General features: G+C 44.2%; 1 protein-coding gene across 1 annotated transcript; it reads right to left on the bottom strand.

The window, feature by feature from the left end:
* Positions 1-2,443: 2,443 nt before the first annotated feature.
* Positions 2,444-20,750, bottom strand: LOC117358994. The gene is made up of 5 exons (XM_033941023.1): positions 20,618-20,750; positions 14,485-14,558; positions 8,469-8,636; positions 5,878-6,009; positions 2,444-2,739 (listed from the first exon to the last, which is right to left on the bottom strand). The coding sequence occupies exons 2-5, from the start codon at positions 14,555-14,557 to the stop codon at positions 2,603-2,605; spliced, it is 510 nt and encodes a 169-aa protein (XP_033796914.1). The 5' UTR covers position 14,558; positions 20,618-20,750; the 3' UTR covers positions 2,444-2,602.
* Positions 20,751-20,764: the final 14 nt, after the last annotated feature.

Genomic DNA, 20,764 nt, shown 5'->3' with positions numbered 1-20,764 from the left:
GCCCCCATTCTGTTTGGGTCAAAAGAAAGACAAAGTTGGACTTTCTATGGGCTTCAGTTGAAAATGTGCAGTGCGCTTTCATCTTTGTGGGCCTGAGGTTTAAGAAAATACATTGGCAAGACTGACTGATTTAAGATGGAATTGCTACACACCATTGAGAAGGAACTTTGGACAGGTGCACAGAACCACTCGGTTTAAAAATATTTAGGGCTCCTTTTATCAAGCCGCGCTAACGGGGTTAGCGCGTCGGACATTTCATCAAGCGCTAACCCCTGTGGCAAGCAAAACAACTAACGCCTGGTCAATGGAGGCGTTAGCGACTAGCGCGGCAGGCAGTTTAACGCATGGTATTCTGCGCGTTAAACTCCTATCGCGCCTTGATAAAAGGACCCTTAGTGTAAGGTGACCCGAAAACATTTAGAATAGCCTATGAGCAGATTATGGACCCTGGGTGAGAAGTCCTTCCATGAGCTCCCCACGCGCTATATGGTCATCCGTTATTAGAAATGCTGGAATTTGGAAGGGGATTCAATTTGCCAGATTAGAAGAATTCATCCATGAAAACAAGATACCATGTCCTGGAGATCTCCAGTAGACCAAGTCCACCGAGTTGATGACAGCCATTGAGCACATTACTGTCAATCCAGCAGCCCCTCATCTCCTATTGACACTCAGAAACTGATCAAAACCAATAGTTTTGGTTGCAGCTGAAACCAAATCCATGTTTTGGTATTGGTTACATCTGAAGCCAAAAAGTTATGTCCTTCTCCCTGTCTCTTCCTCGACAAAAGATGTGGCCCCCCCCCCTCCATGTAACCCCACTGACGAAGAACGGATAACTGCGGGCTGCCACCCTTTTATACTCTTTTATCTACCAAATGTTATCTAAAACCCATAATTTCACCCTATTCTTAACTCCTAAAGACCTCCACTTCCCTTTGGTAACTCTTTACCCAACATATATTACCTTAAAAATTCTATGTCATCGCTTATTCTATTCTTTCAAATTTTGAATGTAATTTTTGTTTTAGTTTGGATGTAATCCGCCTTGAACCGCAAGGTAATGGTAGAATAGAAATCACTAATGTAATCTACTTCAAAACAAGCCCTGGTGGTTTCTCTGGAGACAGGAAAGAACTCCCCCCCCCCACCTCCTTTTCCTACCCACTGCTCTGCCTGTTACTGCTGCCACTTTAAAAAGGCTGCCGAGACTGCCGCAGGAGATCCCAGCAGCCATATTGAGATTGATGCTTCTTCTTATTATGCTAGTGCCACTCTCAATATGGCTGCTGGAATCTCCTGAGCCTGCAGCAGGAAGTCTCAGCAGCTGTTCTATAGCGCAGCGGGGCAACAGGCAAGAAAGACTTGCACGGCTTGTGTATGGCCATTTGGTGGGGGATGGGCTGGGGAGGGCTTCAGTGGCTGGGAGGGTATAGAAGGGCTGGAGTAGGTTTTAACGGAGATTTCGGCAGTTGGATTTCGGCACAGTACCGGGTAGAGCTTTGGATTCTTGTCCAGAAATAGCTAAGAAAAAAATTAAATTGAATCAGGTTGGGCAGACTGGATGGACCATTCGGGTCTTTATCTGCTGTCATCTACTGTTACAAAGAGTAGGTGTGGCCACTAGACCAGCAGTGCTTATTTCAAACAGGCCTGGGGAGGATCCCTTGATGCATGGGGGGTGGGCAGAGATTTTTGGTTTCAGCTGAAAAATGCCCCAGCCTTCAGGTCAGTGTTGGTGCCAAATCCGAAACTTGGTCAGCCTTGAAATCAGTGTCTCTCAAACTGTGTGCCTCCCGAGATTTCAGGTGTGCCACGGTACACTGGGGAGGAGAGGCGCCGGCGAGAGGCACATCCTATAGGCAATCAGTGGGTGCCAGCACCTATCCTTCTCTCCGGCCCTCTTCCCTTCTGGCACCCCCCAATGACATCTCAGGGCCCGCCTGGAGGGCCTTCACAAACACGCGGACATCGACATGATGTCACGAATGCACGTGATGTCATCACGGCGATATCTGCGCAGTTCCAGGTGCCTCTGGCCACGGCCACTACCTTTAGTGTGCCACAGCTCGAGAAAGTTTGCGAGACACTGGTCTAAATCAACACAGAAGTACGCAGTAGAAGAAAGGAACATTGGGAACAAGTACTGCTCATGCTCCTCAATCAGTGATACCTATTTCCTGCTGCTATCACCATCACGTTTTAAAACCTTTTCTAAAAAAATGGTCAAGTCAGCAACCTGGGAGCCTCAAGCTGCTTCCTCACTCCCTGCAGCCAGGGTCAAGTGCAAAGGGCGATACTTAAGCCCCATCACAGCTAAACGGAAAACAGCTCAAGGCTTCCAGGGTAAGATGATTTTTTTTGGGGGGGTTCAGTTATAACTGAAGATCAGCAGACTCCACCTGTAACCTGCTTTGAAGTCCTTAATATCATTACAAAGAAATTCAAGTAAACCATTCCTTTATTATTATTATTTTTTTTATAACAGTACAATTCAAATGGAATCTACTGTATGTAAGCAGGGAAATATAATGCAGGCAATGGAATAATTTTCAATTCAAATAAAGTTTTCAGAATTGCTACATCTGGGCCCAGCGGAGCTTCATTTCTTCCACTCGTTCTTCTCATAGTCCCACTTGGAAGATAAGCCTTGAACTGGGTTCATCCTCATGTCCAACATCCTCTTGGTTTGCATGGCCACCCATTCTTCAGAAAACGTGTGCGGAACAGGGCCAAACACTGCACAGGGCAAAGGACAGTGACCAGTGAATGTCTCTCACTAAATGACGCCTTTACAGCCAACCACCTCTCTCCATCTAGCAAGGCAACAAACCTTCTTTCGTGAATTTGTGCAGTGAAATGGAATCCACATTGGTTAACGACACTACAACTCTTGTGAAACAGCATTACACGTGTGTGCGAGCACAATCCACTGTTGCACTGCAGCAAAGGGCCATTAAAAGCCAGGACAGTTATGCTGTCAAGGCAAAACAGATGCCTCCAGCACTTTGGGGCTGATTCTATAAACGGTGTAGACGTCCTATCGCTGTCTCACCAGCCAATCGGGACATGTGACAAAGGACACCTACAATATAGGCGTCTGGCTCACGCCTACAGAGGCATCCAGGCAGACCTACCGGTGCCCAAGGCCGATGTGGGCGTGGTTTCCACCGGAAGTGGCCTTGGATGTTCGTAAGCATCCCTATGCATCTCCATAGGTGCGAGACGGATGCCTTAAATGTAGGCTTGTAAAATGCTTGCCTACATTTAAAGCGTCTGTTAGAAGAAAAGAAAAAAAATAGATGTGATTCTCTAAAGCGGTGGTTCCTAACCCTGTCCTGGGGGATCACCATCCAGTCAGGTTTTCAAGATATCCCTAATGAATATGCATGAGAGAGATTTGCATATAATGAAAGCGACGGGTATGCAAATTTCTCTCATGCATATTCATTACATATAACTAGACAGGTTTTTTTAATTTAAATATACTATATTTTTATTAAAAAACACAAATCTTAACACTATATTATACATTAAACATAAATGAATCCATATTGCAGTTTTAGTTACTAAAATCTGAATTATCCCACAATACAGTGGAAGAAAACCTGGAGCATGTACTCAGTCCATTCCCAAGCCTTTTCTGATGAAAATAAAGCTGTTCTACATCATAGTCTGTGTGTATTACTTCATTTCTCCAGTATTCTCCAATGTTACAAGTATATACTGAGTCTTAGACAAAGCTGTTATAATGCCTGTGTCCAGCCAGACCAATATAGCACCACTTCCGCTATTACAGTATCTTCAGGAGCTGAAACTGTGGCAGGTTTTCAACTTTTTTTACTGCTTCTTTTCATTATAGATTAGCAACTGCACGGGTTCACAAGCCCACTCTCCCCTCAGACAGGATACAAACAGATTTTAGTAACTGGAAGTGCAATATGGATTCATTTATGTTTAATCCTCTATAATAAAACCCTAAGCGCACATGCATACTTAGGAGGCCGTGATCCCTGCCGCCGTGATGTGTGCCTCCATGCCGAATTCCATTTGAGGCGCGTGGGGCAGCTTCAGGGAGCTTGTGGCTCATGCACCGGCTTGGGGTGCGTGCAGTGAATTCAGTGGCGGTTTGTGTCAGCAATGACTGTGAGATGTCCCATGCTGGTAAGAAGTGGTGGTTTGTCTCAGCAATGGCTGCGAGATGTCCCATGCTGGTAAGCAGTGGAGGGGGAGAGGGGAAGGAGGCTGCTTTGGGGGGAGGGGTGTGCTGGGGTGCAGACAGCAATCATGTTTTGCTCTGGGAAGGGGGGAAATAGAAGGAGGCCACGGAGAGACAGGCAGGCATGGCGCAACAGAGAACTACAAGCAGGCAGGGGGGGCCAGGGAGAGAGACAGACAGAAAGAAAGAAAGACAGACAGGGGGCCAGGAAGAGACACAGACAGAAAGAATGACAGACAGACAGGGGCCAGGGAGAGACACAGACAGAAAGAATGACAGACAGACAGGGGCCAGAGAGACAGACAGCGTCCAAGGAGAGAGAAAGAAAAAAAGACAGACAGTGGCCAAGGAAAGAGAGAGAGAAAGAAAAAAAGACAGACAGACAGTGGCCAAGAAGAGAGAGAGAGAATAGAAAGACAGACAGACAGAGGGCCAGGGAGAGACACAGACAGAAAGAATGGAAGACAGACAGGGGGCCAGAGAGACAGACAGAAAGACAGACAGACAGAGGCCAGGAGAGAGAGACAAAGAAAAAAAGAAAGACAGACAGCGGCCAAGGAGAGAGAGACAAAGCAAAAAAGACAGACAGCCAACGTCCAAGGAGAGAGAGACAGAGTAAAAAAGACAGACAGACAGACAGCATCTAAGGAGAGAGAGAAAGAAAAAAAACCCCAACCAGACAGCGGCCAAGGAGAGAGAGACAAAGAAAAAAGACAGATAGACAGCCAGAGACAGGAGCAGGGAGAGACACAGAAAGAAAGAAAGACAGACATATATTCTAGCACCTGTTAATGTAACGGGCTTAACACTAGTGTATAATATAGTGTTAAGATTTGTGTTATTTAATAAAAAATACAGTATATTTAAATAAAAAACCTGTCTAGTCATATTATATGTATTAAATGCTCTATCAGATAGGTAATTTGGTTAATTGTACCCTGCTTTGTAGTGTTGCCATGCATATTCATTAGGGATATCCTGAAAACCTGACTGGCTGGTGGTCCCCAGGACAGGGTTGGGAACCACTGCTCTAAAAGACGCCAATGTGTGATTGACATGCAATTGGCGACCGCTTCTTTGATCAACGTCTTTTAGAGAATCAGGTTCTTTGTATCTCTCTGGCTGCCCCCCAAAATTAGTGTTTTGACAGTGATATTTGCGCACAGGGTTTTCGTGGCCTCTTGCTTGTTTTTGGATTGATATTTCATCACTAATATGTGATGTCATATTCATTGAAGTCCAAATACAGTGACCCCAGATGCAGGCCGTTTGGCTTACTGAAACACAGTACTGTATCGGGTCTACTTTACTGTATATCCTGGACTGAAACAAACAAGTTTTGTTTTATCCTGCTGGCTCCCGTGGATTGCTCATTCTTCGTTCCCACTTGTTTCCCCCAAAGAATTTATATTTTTCTTACTATGGCTCAATTTTCTCTGGGATCTCTTGAGCCCGACAAACAAAATCCGTGCCCAAAATTGGTTGTTCAGTTGCTTCCTCCTCCCCCACCCACAGCATCCCTTCATCCCTTTCGGTCCAGGAGAAGGCTTCGGTTTCAGCCAAAAGTGCCCTGGCAATTTTTGTCCAAAACCCAAACCCAGGATTTTGGGTAAGTTTCGATGTCAACTCAAAATCTGGTCAGCCTCCAGTTTACTTACCAAACATCCTCTGCCAAATGACTATAAGAGCAGTAAAACCAATGAAGAAGAACATGCCCCCAATAACGGTCTTCCACTCTTTTGATCCTTTATTCATTTTAGCATAGGTCTTGTTGAATTTGATATGATATACTACAAGAGAGAAGAGAGCAGGAATGGTTAATTTACGCTTCTAGCACACTAAGTGTTGAACAACCATTCGTCCCATTATACCACTGCTCTTATCACGGTTCCCACAATGTGCTTTTAATGTTAAAACTTTTTTCATGTTTAAATCTGTTTATGAAACTTGGAATGTAATACATATAACAACAAGCACACTCCTGAGTAAACAATATTCCAAATAATGATTTGAAAGACAGTAACCCAACCTCTCCCCCAAGTGCAACAAAACAAAACACTGAAAATACTTGATACTAGAAAAGTTAGAAAAAGAGGATGCTCCCTTATTAGTTAGAAACATAGAAACATGACGGCAGATAAAAGGCCAAATGGCCCATCTAGTCTGCCCATCCATAGTAACCATTATCTCTTTCTCTGTCCGTGCTTATCCCAGGCCCTCCTGAATTCAGACACAGTTTCTGTCTCCACCACCTCTTCTGTGAGACTGTTCCACACATCTACCACCCTTTCTGTAAAAAAAGTATTTCCTCAGATTACTCCGGAGCCTCTCACCTCTTAACTTCATCCTATGCCCTCTCATTCCAGTGCTTCCTTTCAAATGAAAGAGACTCGATTCATGCGCATTTACGCCACGTAGGTATTTAAACGTCTATCATATCTTCCCTCTCCCTCCTTTCCTCCAAAGTATACAGATTGAGATCTTTAAGTCTGTTCCCTTACGCCTTATCACGAAGACCACACACCATTTTGGTAGCCTTCCTCTGGACTGACTCCATCCGGTTTATACCTTATTTAGTTACATTAGCTGAATTATCTAAAGCAGGATTCATTGTCAAATTGAAGTTTCCCCCCATTATTAAATGACCCCTCTATATGTGATTGTATCAGTATTCTCAATTCCTGAAATAAAAAAAGCATCCTGTTCTGAGTTGGGAGCATACACATTCACCAGAGCATATAGATTGCCCTCAAACTCCAGTTTCACCAGCAGGAATCTACCCGACTGGTCCCTGATGACCTCCTGCACCTTGGGCTGGAGTGATTGTTAAAAAAAGATATCCACCCCATTGGTTTTATTACTGAAGGGGATAGACTTAGTAGATAAGGACAGGTTGTTCACCCTCTCTAAGGTAGGGAGAACGAGAGGGCACTCTCTAAAGTTGAAAGGGGATAGATTCCATACAAACGTTTAAACACCGCTCCAATTTTAAGCAAATTCCCCTAGTAGTGGCAGAAGGCTTCAAACCGGGTGGTATGGATGCGAGATATAAAACTTGGGCGGAGGGAGGGCTCATCAAGCTGGGTCAATTCTTAGTAAAGGGAGGGGTAATCCCTTTATCAGAGCTCATGCGATCTTATGACTTCATGTTGATGGACCAGTTCCAGTATTGTCAGGTCAATGCATTTCTTTGCAAACTGGCGGGCATTGTAGAACTTATGCAATGATAACTCCCTGTGGGATAGGGTATGGGACTTTTGCTCCAAAAGGGGTAGTATCTCTCGCATTTATAAAGCTCTATTGTATCAGGGGGACTCTCCTAAGCTCTATACCAAGAAGTGGGAATCTTTACTAGGCTGACCTTTAGACCAAGCCCAATGGCGACAAATCTTCTGTTCGCTTCTTAGAACATCCATAGTGAGTAATCTAGTCGAGAATGGATTCAAACAACTTTATCAGCGGTACTTAACCCCAGTGAGACTTCACCACATTAAAGCGGATATTACCGAGTTATGTTGGCGGAGCTGTGGGGAGTGAGGAACTTATCACATTTGGTGGCAATGCCAAAAGCTAGGAGGTATTGGATCATGATATTTGCACGGTTGACTGAAATTTGTGGGGTCCTGATTCAGAGAGCTGAGCTGTAGCCTTCTGAATTGTCCACTGGAGAGAGTTCCAGCTAAATATCATAAGTTGGTTGCTCTTGTTGTAACGGCGGCCAGACTGGCGTTGGTGGCTGCCTGGAATTCCCACTAGACAGCAAGTGCAGCTTAAAGTGGATTATGTCAAGACTTAAGGCATTGCGCTCTAACAGACTTTGGAACTTTTTGAAGACTTGGAACTCCTACATACAATGTTGCACCCATCTGGACTGCGTGTGTAGAGTGTTACTATATGAAGATACCCTCATTGTTGCTCTCTAAGTTGCTGATGGTGGGGGGAAGGGGGGATTGTTGGCTAATGCACTTATTGAATCTGTGAGGGCACTGTACTGACAAAATAGAGTACAACTGCATAGCGAGATATCATGCTGGTAACTCTGTAAGCAATGTAAAGAAATATTTTCAGTTGATGTACTGATGTTTAACCTGTTAAAATAAAGAAAATACATTTTAAAAAAAGATCTCTCTACTCTTCCGCTTCAGAGGGAGAACCTGCAGGGTTCCTAGAACATTTTTGCCCAGCCCTGGCTTAGGCTAACAGCACTCATGTGTTCTGTTTCTAGCAGAAAGATTCATAAAACACTTACATTCCAGTTTCTCATCCCTGCTGAGTGTTCCCCAAGATCCCTTCTCCTTCTCCTTCAGAGCTTTCTGAACAGGAGTGAGATGTTGAAGATACATGACATCAGGTAGTGGGATAACCCGATTATCAAAGTACGCTGGAAGGGTATATTCCTCAGTTTTAGCTACATCAGCTTTCAAAAACAAGAAAAAACATGTTAAGACCTACTAACCATTAAAAAGCAATGACAATTATTTCATACACACTAGTAGGAAAAGAAAATTTATCTGTCAAGTAAGGTGAATTTTGTACTTTCCTCGAGTCCTACTAGACCAGGGGTCTCCAAAGTCCCTCCTTGAGGGCCGAATCCAGTCGGGTTTTCAGGATTTCCCCAATGAATATGCATTGAAAGCAGTGCATGAGAAATATTGGAAATTCCTGAAAGCTCCTTACCTCCTCTTACAAGAGTGTATTACCTTCCTGCCAAGCCCCAATCCAAAGAAGAAGGAAAAATTGAGGAACCCCGGGAGAGATCATTGGACATTTCCGCAATACTGGAACAATCGGATAGAGAATTGGCTGTTCCAGCCACTCTCTTGTTGTCTGTTGCTTTGGCTCCAGACAAGGATTGGATATTAAAACTTTTCTTTAAAAATAGGTCCAAAGACTTCCTGGGACACCATATTCAGATTTTCCCCGATGTCTCCAGAGAGACTCAAAAAAGAAGGAAAGAATTTCTACTTTTAAAACCTGGAGTGACTCAAATAGGGGGTATTTTCTTTCTGAGATATCCATGTAAATGTGTGGTTAGATATTTATCATTGAAGTATATTTTTACAGAACCGTCTCAACTGATTAGTTTTCTCTCAGCGAAACGTCTTGAAAAAGGAATAACAGCACCCATGGACGGTTAGCTCCCCTCACTGTAGTAAGACATGGATTTTCTTTTAATTAATTTGATTTATATTTGTCCTACTCTTTAAATCTTGGATCCAATATATGGAGGACTAGTGTGTGATCAGCTAGATCATTATTACCTTATTTATCTATTTTTATTTTCAACTGAATTATGATTGTGGTATATTTTAATTTTGGAAATTTAGTTCAGTATGTTGTTTGATCTCACTTTACTGTACAAGATGTATATGCTTGGTAATATTGTAAAATTCTATAAATAAATAAATAAATAAATAAATAAAAAAGAAAGCAGTGCATGAACATAGATCTCATGCATATTCATTGGGGAAATCCTGAAAACCCGACTGGATTCGGCCCTCAAGGAGGGACTTTGGAGACCCTTGTACTAGACCATTCCAGACAATAGTTAACCCCCCTTTCATAACCAGCAGATGGAGGCAGAGAACACCAACATTTCAGAGTAACCTAATGGTTAGTGCAGTAAGCTGAGAACCACAGGAACCCAGTTCAAAATCCACTGCAGCTCCTTGTGATCTTGGGCAAATCTCTTTACCTTCCATTGTCTTAGGTACAAACTTAAGAACTGTAAGCTCTTCAGGACAGAAAAATATCTACTGTACCTGAATGTGAACCACTTTGATAGCTTTCAGACTTGCAAGCAGTCTCCAAGTTACAGACGCCCGACTTAAGTACGACTTGTACTTAAGAACGTGGTTGCAGCTTCATTTGATTTCACTTTCCAGTGGCATAGACTCCTACACTTCTCTTGGAGCAGATTCAGGGCCACATTAAGAACAGTGTGTGGTTGTGTGTGCTGTACCTTAGAGGGAACATTGGTAGGGACAGTTGGCCCTTTTGTCAGCTGGGAGCAGAGGTAAGCAGCAAGAATCTTAAAATCTACAAGTTCTGAGTTACATACAAATCCAACTTAAAAACAGTTTTATAAAAATCACTCGTTCTTAACCCGTGGACTGCCTGTATATATAAGAAACATTTTGTTGATATGTCAGGATACAGAGATGGGCCAAAAGTCTGACAAACAGGAGACAGTTTATGAAAAAAGCTCTAGGAATACAGGAAAAAATCTTCGAGGGTCCCTAAATAGCAGCCATAATGGGAGTGGACATATAAGCAGAGAGGGACAGGGTTATAAAGCAAGTTCTGTACCAGACTTGCAAAACAGAGAAGGATGAGGAGTTTCCTTAAACACAGAAGCAGTATGTCATGACCCAAGGAGACTTTTCTGCCCCAGGAAATCCAAGAAGATGCTAAAACAGAGAAAATGGATGGAGCTAAGCGAACTCTATTGTTCTAAGCCTGCTGAAGTTCCATTAGAGCTGCAATAACCTGGTGAGCACTCAGCAGGCTTAAATTCTGAGCTTTCCAACTCCGAGAAAAAGTGAACGTGCGTTTGCTTTGTGAGCAGTACGTGGGTGGACGAAGATATACAAAAGTGGAATAAAAACACAGAATATGACGGCAGAAAAGGGCCTTCGGCCCAACAAGTCTGCCCACTCAAATAACCCTCCCCCCTAAGTTCTTCTTTCAAATGAACCCACATGTTGATCCCATTTGTTCTTAAAGTCAGTCACGTTATTGGCCTCAACTACCTGAAGTGGAAGTTCATTCCAACGGTTAACCACCCTTTCAGTGAAGAAGTACTTCCTGGTATCACCATGAAATCTCTCGCCCCCTGATTTTTAGCGGATGCCCTCTTGTCGCCGTAGGTCCTGTAAGGAAAAAGATGTCTTCTTCCACCTCAATATGGCCAGCAACATATTTGAACATCTCTATCGTGTCACCCCTCTCTCTGCGTTCCTCGAGAGAGTATAGTTGCAACTTATCTAGAAGTTCTTCATATGGGATATCCTTGAGTCCTGAGACCATCCTGTGTTTCTGAGCAGTACTGCTAATGGCCCTGCTAACAAGAATTGGAGAGGATTCCCTCACTGGCAGGAATGTTTGATTCTTTTTTTGTTCCTGTGTGTCATATGTTTGCTACAAAGTCTGATTTGTCGCAGAGTTGTATTGAGGGATTTGAAAGAATTACAGGCAGTTGGGAATTCAATGACATATATTAGCCAGAAAGACTGAGCATGAAGGCCCAGTAAGGGGAGGACATGATTTCCAAAAAGAACTGAAAAGCCTTGTGGCTTGCTGAAGCAGTGCTGCTATGTGAAATGTATAAACAGTCCTTTTGCCATAATTATATTGATAAAGTCTGGAAGGCAAAGCTAATGCATGGAGTTCCTGTCCCTACTTAAAAAGGACTAGGAAGTATTTTGGAGGATATTTGTTCCAAAGTTTTGTAACTGCAGATTATAAACATAAGATTTCCAAGCTGGAAAATTCCAGTAACTCTTGGAAACAAACAGCCGGAACCTGGACTGAAGAGCTTCTTGTTCTCATAGTGTATTTTGTGGTCAGGATGAAAGAAAGCCTCTTTTCCAAAATGGAATCAAAGATGTATTAACCACTGTTTGCCCTAAAAGAACAAAGAATTCCTGCTATGAGAACAAGAAGTAACCTTTCTCTACAAAACACCCCTTCACATCTCTCTGCTCAAGAGTCACCGTTGTGTGTCTGACCCATCCTACTTGTCTATGGATAAAGTGAGATTACTAACTTGTATCAGGGGTTCTCCAAAACCAGCCACACAAACCTACCTGCATCACGTGGCGTAGTAAAGAGGGTGGGGGGGAAGTCCGCCCTGGGCACCATGTTGGTGGGGGGGAGCCAGCACCCCGACTCCTCCCGCCCCACCTCTTCTCACTCCTCTCATCACGCGCATGCACCCCCCTTCCCTTCCCCCGTACCACTAGTTGTTCGCCACTACGAGCAACAACTTCAACGTGCTCCTCGCGACCGCATCGTCACTCCGGGTGCTGCGCATAGGAAGTGACATCAGAAGGAGAATCGACGGGGTCGCGAGGAGCACGTTGAAGTTCTTGTTGCTTGCAGGTGAACAAGTAGAGGTGTGGGGGAAGGGAAGGGGTGTCGCTCTCACCCTCACAGCGCCACTGCCTGCATCCACTTTAGTATGAACCTGCCTGTAGCCAGAGAACAGAGAGAGGGTGAAGTGGGCAGGCATTGTGGTGAGGGGTGGCTACACATGCCCATAAAAGCATCCTAGGTTTTCTTGAGCTCTACAAGAGCTAATCCACCCAGGGTATTACTAGATCAGTGTTTTCATTCCTGTCCTGGGGGACCCCAGCGAGTCAGGTTTTCAAGATATCCCTTATGAATATGCATGAGGGATATCTTGAAAACCTGACTGGCTGGGACAGGTTTAAGAACCACTGTACTAGATCAGTGTTTTTCAACCTTTTTACACCTATGGACCGGCAGAAATAAAAGAATTATTCTATGGATCGGCATCTGTCTGTGGATCGGTGGTTGAAGAACACGGGGCTAAGTCGTGGGCCAGACCCCGCCCATCTCTACCCAATCTCCACCCAAGACCCCACCCCCATAATAGTACTAATTGCGCCTTGCACGTCCCGTGCCTCATCTGGAAGCCTTCCCTCTGACGTTGCAACGTCAGAGAGAAGGCTTCCGGTTCAGGCACAGGATGCCCGTAGGAGCCACTGCCCGTGGCTTTGTGCACTGAATCAGTGAGGAAGAGGGAGCTGGCTCGAAGATAACGCCGCATCGATCACACTGTGGACCAACGGTTGAAGAACACTGTTTTGGGCCTGATGCACGTGCTGGCCCTGTGGACCGGCAGGAAATTTCTGTGGACCGGCACTGGTCCATGGACCGGTGGTTGAAGAACACTGTACTAGATGATCCCAGTGTATGGTTGTTTATCCTTAATTTTGCAACGGTGTCTATGTATGCCGACACCATTAAAGGAAGAAATTCCTGTGGCTCTTTCGGAGCACAAGTCCCAGAGAGGACTATTTTTGAAATGACACGTTCTGCAGACTGGTCACTGGATGTTAAATGTGGTTGAACAGGTTTCCATATAATTGGCTTTCATGATTTCCTGATGAAGCCAAGGACGAAACGGGCCCCGTTGGGATCGTGATTGAATTGAAGTCTTACTGCTATTTGAAGCTAAGTTCCACATTTACAATGTTTACGGAATATTTATGATTTATTGTTTGAATAGGACAAAAAATTGAATCAGTTGGAGGTGATGACTGACGTATGATTAAAAAGAAACCTATCGAGTGGACCAGCTTAGGCTGCTCTATAGTGAGTTGGGTCATGAGTTTCTGAGGTCTCACCACTGTAAAGATTATACATTTTGAGTGAAGGCTCAGTCTCACCACTTTTCTTGTAATTGACAAACAATGAATTATGACTTTTAATAATAATAATAACTTAATTCTTCTATACCGCCACAGTCAAATGACTTCTAGGCGGTTCACATCGAAGAAGGCTGGACAATCAGCGAATTACAGAATGCAAGAAGTGAGGATACAACTTATTACATAAGAAACAGATAAAAGGACAGCATATTACACCGAGAGAATATATAACTTAATAAGTGGTAAGGCTTCTATTTAGAAGATGAATTTGTCAAATAATACGGTTTTAATTGCTTTCCGGAATGCGCCATAGGTCAGCCTCGTTTCGTTAATGTAATTTCCCAGCCAGGACTGCTGTTTGCTTGCTTGGTACATGGGGGACCTGTCCAAAAAGGATTTGTATTTGCAGCCTGTGATCTTTGGGTATGTAAATATGTTACGGTTTCTGGTTGGTCATGTGGGGTTGTGTAATGTGAAATGTGGTAGTAGGTAAGAAGGCGCTAGTCCCCAGACCTGCTTGAAACAAATACAGACAAATTTGAATAGTATTTGCGCCTCCATTGGCAACCTTTTGTAGTAAGGGCTAATGTGGTCGTTTTTCCTCAATCCAAAGATCAAGCGAACTGCAGTGTTTTACATATACTATTCTTAATTTTTGTACTGTTTTCTTTGGGATATCTAGATAAACGATATTGCATATTAATGATTTCACCCTACATTTTTGTAGTTTATCATTTTTTGATTTTTTTCAGTGGGGTTTTTGTCCATCTTTTAGCCCCTGTCACAGTTAAATAACCTCACAATCTCTGGGAAACAGTCTATCTTTTGTAACTCAAAGAGGTGAATATGTATAAAAAGATAACTTACCATGGGCTCGTACGCAGGCAGAGCTAGAAATTGCTCTCTTGCCAATCAAGCTAAAAGTCCTCGAAGCAAGCATTCTAACAAAAAAGAAAAGAAAAACCTATTACAACTCATGAACATTTATTTCCTCTCTGGGTGCATAAAACAAGTTTGAAAAAGCTGAGTATTTGTACACTTCCACATGAAAGAAAGACTTTCGGTTCTAGTACGTGTCCCAAGGTTGCGTGAATGAAGAACACAGGTCATTCTGGAAACCGCTGCCCTACCTACCGTGTGCAGTTTTCTTTAATATGATTTAATTCAATTTTGTTGTTTATGGTTCTACCCAGAACCAAACTGATTAGTGTCATGCACAACATAAAAGGGTCCTTCTACCAAGGTGCGCTAATAGAATTAATGTATGCTAATGAATTAAGAGTGCATTAAAGTGCCATGAAGCCCATAGATATACAATATGCTGTGTGGTATTTAGCACACATTACCCCCCCCCCCCCTTTTTACAAAAGTGTAGTGTGGTTTTTAGTGCCGGCCACAGTAGTAGAGCTGTTACTGCCATGGCCGGTGCTAAAAATCGCGCTACAATTTTGTATAAAGGGGAGTAAATTCAATAGCCTTAATAAAAGGACCCCAAAATGTCATACCTTAAAAATATTTACTTACATTTCTTAGAAACCCTTCTATTCGAAGCAGTTTACATTCAGGAACTGTTAAGCAGTTCTCCCTATCGGTCCCAGTGGGCTCGTAGTCTTAACTATGATACCTGGGACAATGCGGGATTAAGGGCTCCTTTTACAAAGGTGCGTTAGGGCCTTAATGCGTGGAATACTGCGCGCTAAATTGCCGCGCACGCTAGACCTTAACGCCAGCATTGAGCTGGTGTTAGTTCTAGCTCTAAAATGCTGCGTGCGATAAAAACGCTAGCGCACCTTAGAGAAAAGGAGCCCTGAGTGACTTGCCCAGGGATTGAGCTCATAGCCTCAGGATGCCGAGGCAGGCCACTCACTCCTCAATTTTCTTCAGTCGCCAACTAGCTCACTCTACCTAGAAGCAATTTGCAGTTGCTGCCGTTGTAGAAAAATGAGATTCAAACACAAAGAGAACGGATCTTCTTAATTAGAATCCAATCCACAACTATAATAATCCAGAAATATAATAATCATTTCATATAATTGTAATATTTGGCTTAAACGTGCCTTCAAACTATTATCCTTATTTAATTAAATCAAGTTCCTCATTTTTTTCTCTCTTTTTCATCACAAACCCAATTAATCAATCCTCAAGTGGTCAAATAGGAGGAAGGTATATCATACAATGTCGACAGTTTTCACATAACATATGTTATCCCAAGTCCACATTCAGTCCAATTTTCAACAAATAATCTTCTATACCAATTCCTCCATCCTTTCCCTTATCTCTTAAATGTACGGGGGGGGGGGAGTAGGGGGTTGGAGGGGGGACAGCCCACTAGGCTTGCTGCTGGTGGGTACCGGGGGGGGGTTTGGATACTCTACAGTGGACTAATAGTGCTGTTCAGTGAAAATTGAGCGGGTAACCTTTTCCCATCCTATTGTTTCATTACCTATGCCCTTTTTATTTGTTTATGAATTGTATTTAATCCTTTTTTCCCTCCTCCTCTTGTGTCTGGTTGGTCAAAAGTTGTATTAATTGTCTGGTTTAATCAATGTGTTTTTCTTTTTCTTACCCTGATTATATTATTTGTGAATCGCATTGGATTATGATTTTGCGATCAAATCAAATTTTCAAATAAACTTGAAACTTAAATTTGTCAGGGGAGGGAAGGATAGCACACTAGACCAACAAACTTATGTGGTGAGGGAGATAACGTATGTTATGTGAGGTCCTATGCACTGAAAACCGTCGACATTGTATGATATACCTTCCTCCTATCTGATCACTTGAGGGTTGATTAATTGGGTTTGTGATGAAAAGGAGAGAGAAAAAATGAGGAACTTGATTTTATTAAATAAGGATAATAGTTTGAAGGCAAATAATATAAAATGATAATTATATTTCCATTAATCCTGTTTGTCTGGATTGTTGTAGAAAAATGAAAGAGCAACAGCTAAAACTCAGGGTTAGTTCTACAGATCATATTGTCTATGAAACCACAGACACTGGAACCCTCTGAGCCATCTGGGCCCTGGCCCAACCAATTTTCTTGCTACGGTTCTTCACTCTCTTCCAAAACAGCCAGCACTGATCATTATCAGCCTGAGTTGGACAAGTGTCTGCCTCCTCACACCAATCTTAGTCAGATCAGCATGTGTAGTAGGCAAGCTGTATTTGAACGCTGTTTATTGCAGTATTTGGTACACATCTTTCATAATTAACATCAAAGCAGTTAATAGATAAAAATAAATATTACAATCATGGAACAATAAAATAAAGACCACTTACTAGCTAGCAGATGAACTTCAAAAGGTAAAAAAAAAAAAAAAAGGAAAGTAAAATAAAACTAAGCTTAACACTTAGGGCCAGATTTTCTTAAGCTCCGACACCATGGTAAAAAAAAATTACTGTGGTGGGAGGGATTATTGTTTTACTGGCGATTCTTAGCACATTAGTATGCAAATTATATGCATGCTACGTGTGCGGAAAATCGCTAGTAAAGTGGGAGGAACTGTGATAGTGATTTTTCTTCTGAGCACAGCTCCTCCTCCTGCCTGTCAAAACAAAAAAGCAGCCTCTGCTCTCCCTGCCTGAACCAGCAAGCAGGGAGAGAAGGAGCTGATGTTTTTAGTGGGCACAGCACACACAGAAGAGCTGCGTCTATAAAAAAAAGAGCGCCCCACGATAGCCCCTCACCACACAAGTGTGTTGGTCTAGTGGGCTATCCCTCCTTTCCCTGACCTCTCCCACCCCAAGACCCACCAGCAGCAAGCTTTCCCCCACCATCAAATAAGCCTAGTGGTCTATTGGGCTGTCCCCCCTCCAACCCCCTTCGTACTTGGATGCTCACTCTCTCCCGCTGGCAGGCCCACCTCTTCAAAATAGCAGGCCTTCCCCTTCCTGGTGCCTAAGACTCCTCCTATGGGGTACAATGGAGGGAGAGGTCAGAAGAAGAGGTGACAGCCCACTAGACCATCAGGCTTGTGTGGTGGGGGGCTGTGAGGGGGGGAGATTGATGCCAGTGGGTATAGAGGGGAGGAGGACAGCCCACTAGACCACCAGGCTTGTGTAGTGGGGTGCTGTGAGGGAGGGGGGAGATTGCTGCCAGTGGGTACAGAGGGGAGGAGGACAGCCCACTAGACCGCCAGGTAAAATAGGGACAAAGTTAGGTATGGCTTTTGGCAGTGTCCCGCAAACTTTGTTGAGCTGTGGCACACTAAATGTAGTGGCCACAACTCAAGGCATTCAGAAGCACATAGACATCAAAGCGATGATGTCCGTGCGTATGTCAAGGCCCTCCAAACGGGCCCTGAGCAGCCAGTAGGGGGTGCCGTCAGTGAAGATGATTGGAGAGGAGAGGCGCCTGCTGACTGCCTGCAGGATGTGCCTTTTGTCGCGAGAGGCCTCTCCTCCTCCCCAGCGTCTTGCGGCACACCTGAAATCTCAGGAAGCACACAGTTTGCAATACACTGGTATATAGAATGTGCATTAACATACAACCCCCTCCTTCCATTCTATAGAAAGTGCTGACAATTGTATGCACAATTTTGTCACATACCCAAATTGTACATGCAATGTAATTGAATAATAAGCGAATTAGCACCAAGAATTGGCTTCTTTACAAGCAGTTGTTGGCGCAGATTTAAATCAATTACAAGTTACGCATAATGGGTGGATTGGGGCATTACTTTCAGTTACATGTGTAATTATAAAATGCGGGCATTTGTGCATAAATTTAGGGCAGGCATTTGCACTACATTTTCCTTGGTGCAAATGACTGGGCCTAAATTTATTTATTTTAGGTTCCCAGGCATAAGCACTATTCTTCTAGTCTGCAATTGCATATCTTAGAATGCCGGATCTTTTCTCTCATATGTAGTACAGAAAAGTCATTTGAAACTTTCATTTCTATTAGTACCAGTAATGCTGTTTCTGTTTTTATTTTCTGCCCTATTCTATGTCTGATTTCCTAGCATCAAACTTTTTTATTAATTGGCTTGAAAATGTATTTATAGTCATTGATAGTCCACCTTTTCCTATGGTTAGGGCACAAGAAAAATTGATTTATGCAGAGCATGTAAGCAAAAAAAAAAAAAAAATGGGAGCGCATCTGGGAGCAAGAACTCGGTTGATTTCCTTGGGTCCCCAGCCAGCCCCAGTTTGCTTTACTGTGAGTAATTTGGGGAGTGTGCAGTAGGTGCAAGAAGGATGGCCCTGAGGGCAGGCTTTTTACAGATGGCAAGTTTGGCAACCGTTTCACAACAACCCTGACAACCAGGGACTCCCATCAGTGCATGAGCTTGCTAAAGAGAAGTGATATATTCTGGGAGCATAGGAAAGAGAATAAATGCATGTAGCCCAACTAAATCTGTAAGAGCAAGTAAAAGCAGCGGGCCCCACAGATGTTGCTCTAATACACCACCATGCGGATCTTCCGGATCGCCAGGGTTGTCAAAAACAAAAAGCTAGTAGCTACAACAGTGCGTGCAATCAAAACCAACACACGTTCAATTGAATAAGTGCCACGACGAACGAGATCTTACTTAAGGGAGAAACAAAGACGGTGTTGGGGGAGGAACGCTGTGCAAAAGACTCGCAGATAGGTATTAACCCAGGGGTGTCAAAGTCCCTCCTCGAGGGCCGCAATCCAGTCGGGTTTTCAGGATTTCCCCCATGAATATGCATGGGATCTATTAGCATACCATGAAAGCAGTGCATGCAAATAGATCTCATGCATATTCATTGGGGAAATCCTGAAAACCCGACTGGATTGCGGCCCTAGAGAGACTTTGACATCCCTGGCACAGGGTCAAGGTACGCTAATGAGCCTTCTCTGGAGTAGCCTCTACCCCAGGGGTCTCAAAGTTCCAATCCAGTCGGGTTTTCAAGATTTCCCCTATGAATATGCATGAGATCTATTAGCATACCATGAAAGCAGTGTATGCAAATAAATCTCATGCATATTCATTGGGGAAATCCTGAAAACCCAACTGGATTGCGGCCCTAGAGGGACTTTGACACTCCTGGCACAGGGTCAAGGTATGCTAATGAGCCTTCTCTGGAGTAGCCTCTACCCCAGGGGTCTCAAAGTCCCAATCCAGTCGGGTTTTCAAGATTTCCCCTATGAATATGCATGAGATCTATTAGCATACCATGAAAGCAGTGCATGCAAATAGATCTCATGCATATTCATTGGGGAAATCCTGAAAACCCGACTGGATTGCGGCCCTAGAGAGACTTTGACATCCCTGGCACAGGGTCAAGGTACGCTAATGAGCCTTCTCTGGAGTAGCCTCTACCCCAGGGGTCTCAAAGTTCCAATCCAGTCGGGTTTTCAAGATTTCCCCTATGAATATGCATGAGATCTATTAGCATACCATGAAAGCAGTGCATGCAAATAAATCTCATGCATATTCATTGGGGAAATCCTGAAAACCCAACTGGATTGCGGCCCTAGAGGGACTTTGACACCCCTGGCACAGGGTCAAGGTATGCTAATGAGCCTTCTCTGGAGTAGCCTCTACCCCAGGGGTCTCAAAGTCCCAATCCAGTCGGGTTTTCAAGATTTCCCCTATGAATATGCATGAGATCTATTAGCATACCATGAAAGCAGTGCATGCAAATAGATCTCATGCATATTCATTGGGGAAATCCTGAAAACCCGACTGGATTGCGGCCCTCGAGGAGGGACTTTGACACCGCTGTATTAACCGGATCCCCCGCAGGCTAGCTTTGCGGCGGTCCCGGCCTCTCCCAGCTCTGACCTTGACGGGCTTTGCCGCGAGAGAAGGGAGGGAGGGCGGGCGTGAAGGTGACCGTGAAGCCGCCACCGTCGGCTTAGCCCGAGAACTCCGAGTGTAATCCGAGGTCGCGGGTGGGAAGACGGAACGAGGGAGAAAGGGAAGCGCCCGGTGTCGCCCATTCCCCGCCGCGGGTATCCGCCGCCAGCGCGCAGGACCTCCCCCAACCCGCACCTCACCCCACCCCCCACTGACCCCCCCCCTACCTGCAGCCGCTGACCGCCCGCCGCGCCAGGAGAGAGCAAGAAAGGACACAGAGCGGAAGCCGCTGCCAGCACGCGCGCGCTGCGTCGGCCGAGAGCCGGAACCAGCGAGACGGCGGCGACGACCATAGAGGAGGCGTTGAGCGAGCC

This window comes from Geotrypetes seraphini, chromosome 4 (genome assembly GCF_902459505.1).
Source record: "Geotrypetes seraphini chromosome 4, aGeoSer1.1, whole genome shotgun sequence".
Taxonomy (NCBI): Eukaryota; Metazoa; Chordata; class Amphibia; order Gymnophiona; family Dermophiidae; genus Geotrypetes; species Geotrypetes seraphini.
The sequence above is the reverse complement of the archived record's forward strand: the minus strand, read 5'-3'. Positions and strand labels throughout refer to the sequence as shown.

What these genes read in the sequence shown, in the direction of transcription:
- LOC117358994 (XM_033941023.1), bottom strand. Translation starts at nt 14,557, where the DNA reads ATGCTTGCTTCGAGGACTTTTAGCTTGATTGGCAAGAGAGCAATTTCT. An exon ending in CAGGGATGAGAAACTGGAAT is followed by an intron (nt 6,010 to 8,468) that starts GTAAGTGTTTTA and finishes TCTCTCTTGTAG; the next exon opens with TATATCATATCAAATTCAAC. An exon ending in CATTTGGCAGAGGATGTTTG is followed by an intron (nt 2,740 to 5,877) that starts GTAAGTAAACTG and finishes TGCCCTGTGCAG; the next exon opens with TGTTTGGCCCTGTTCCGCAC.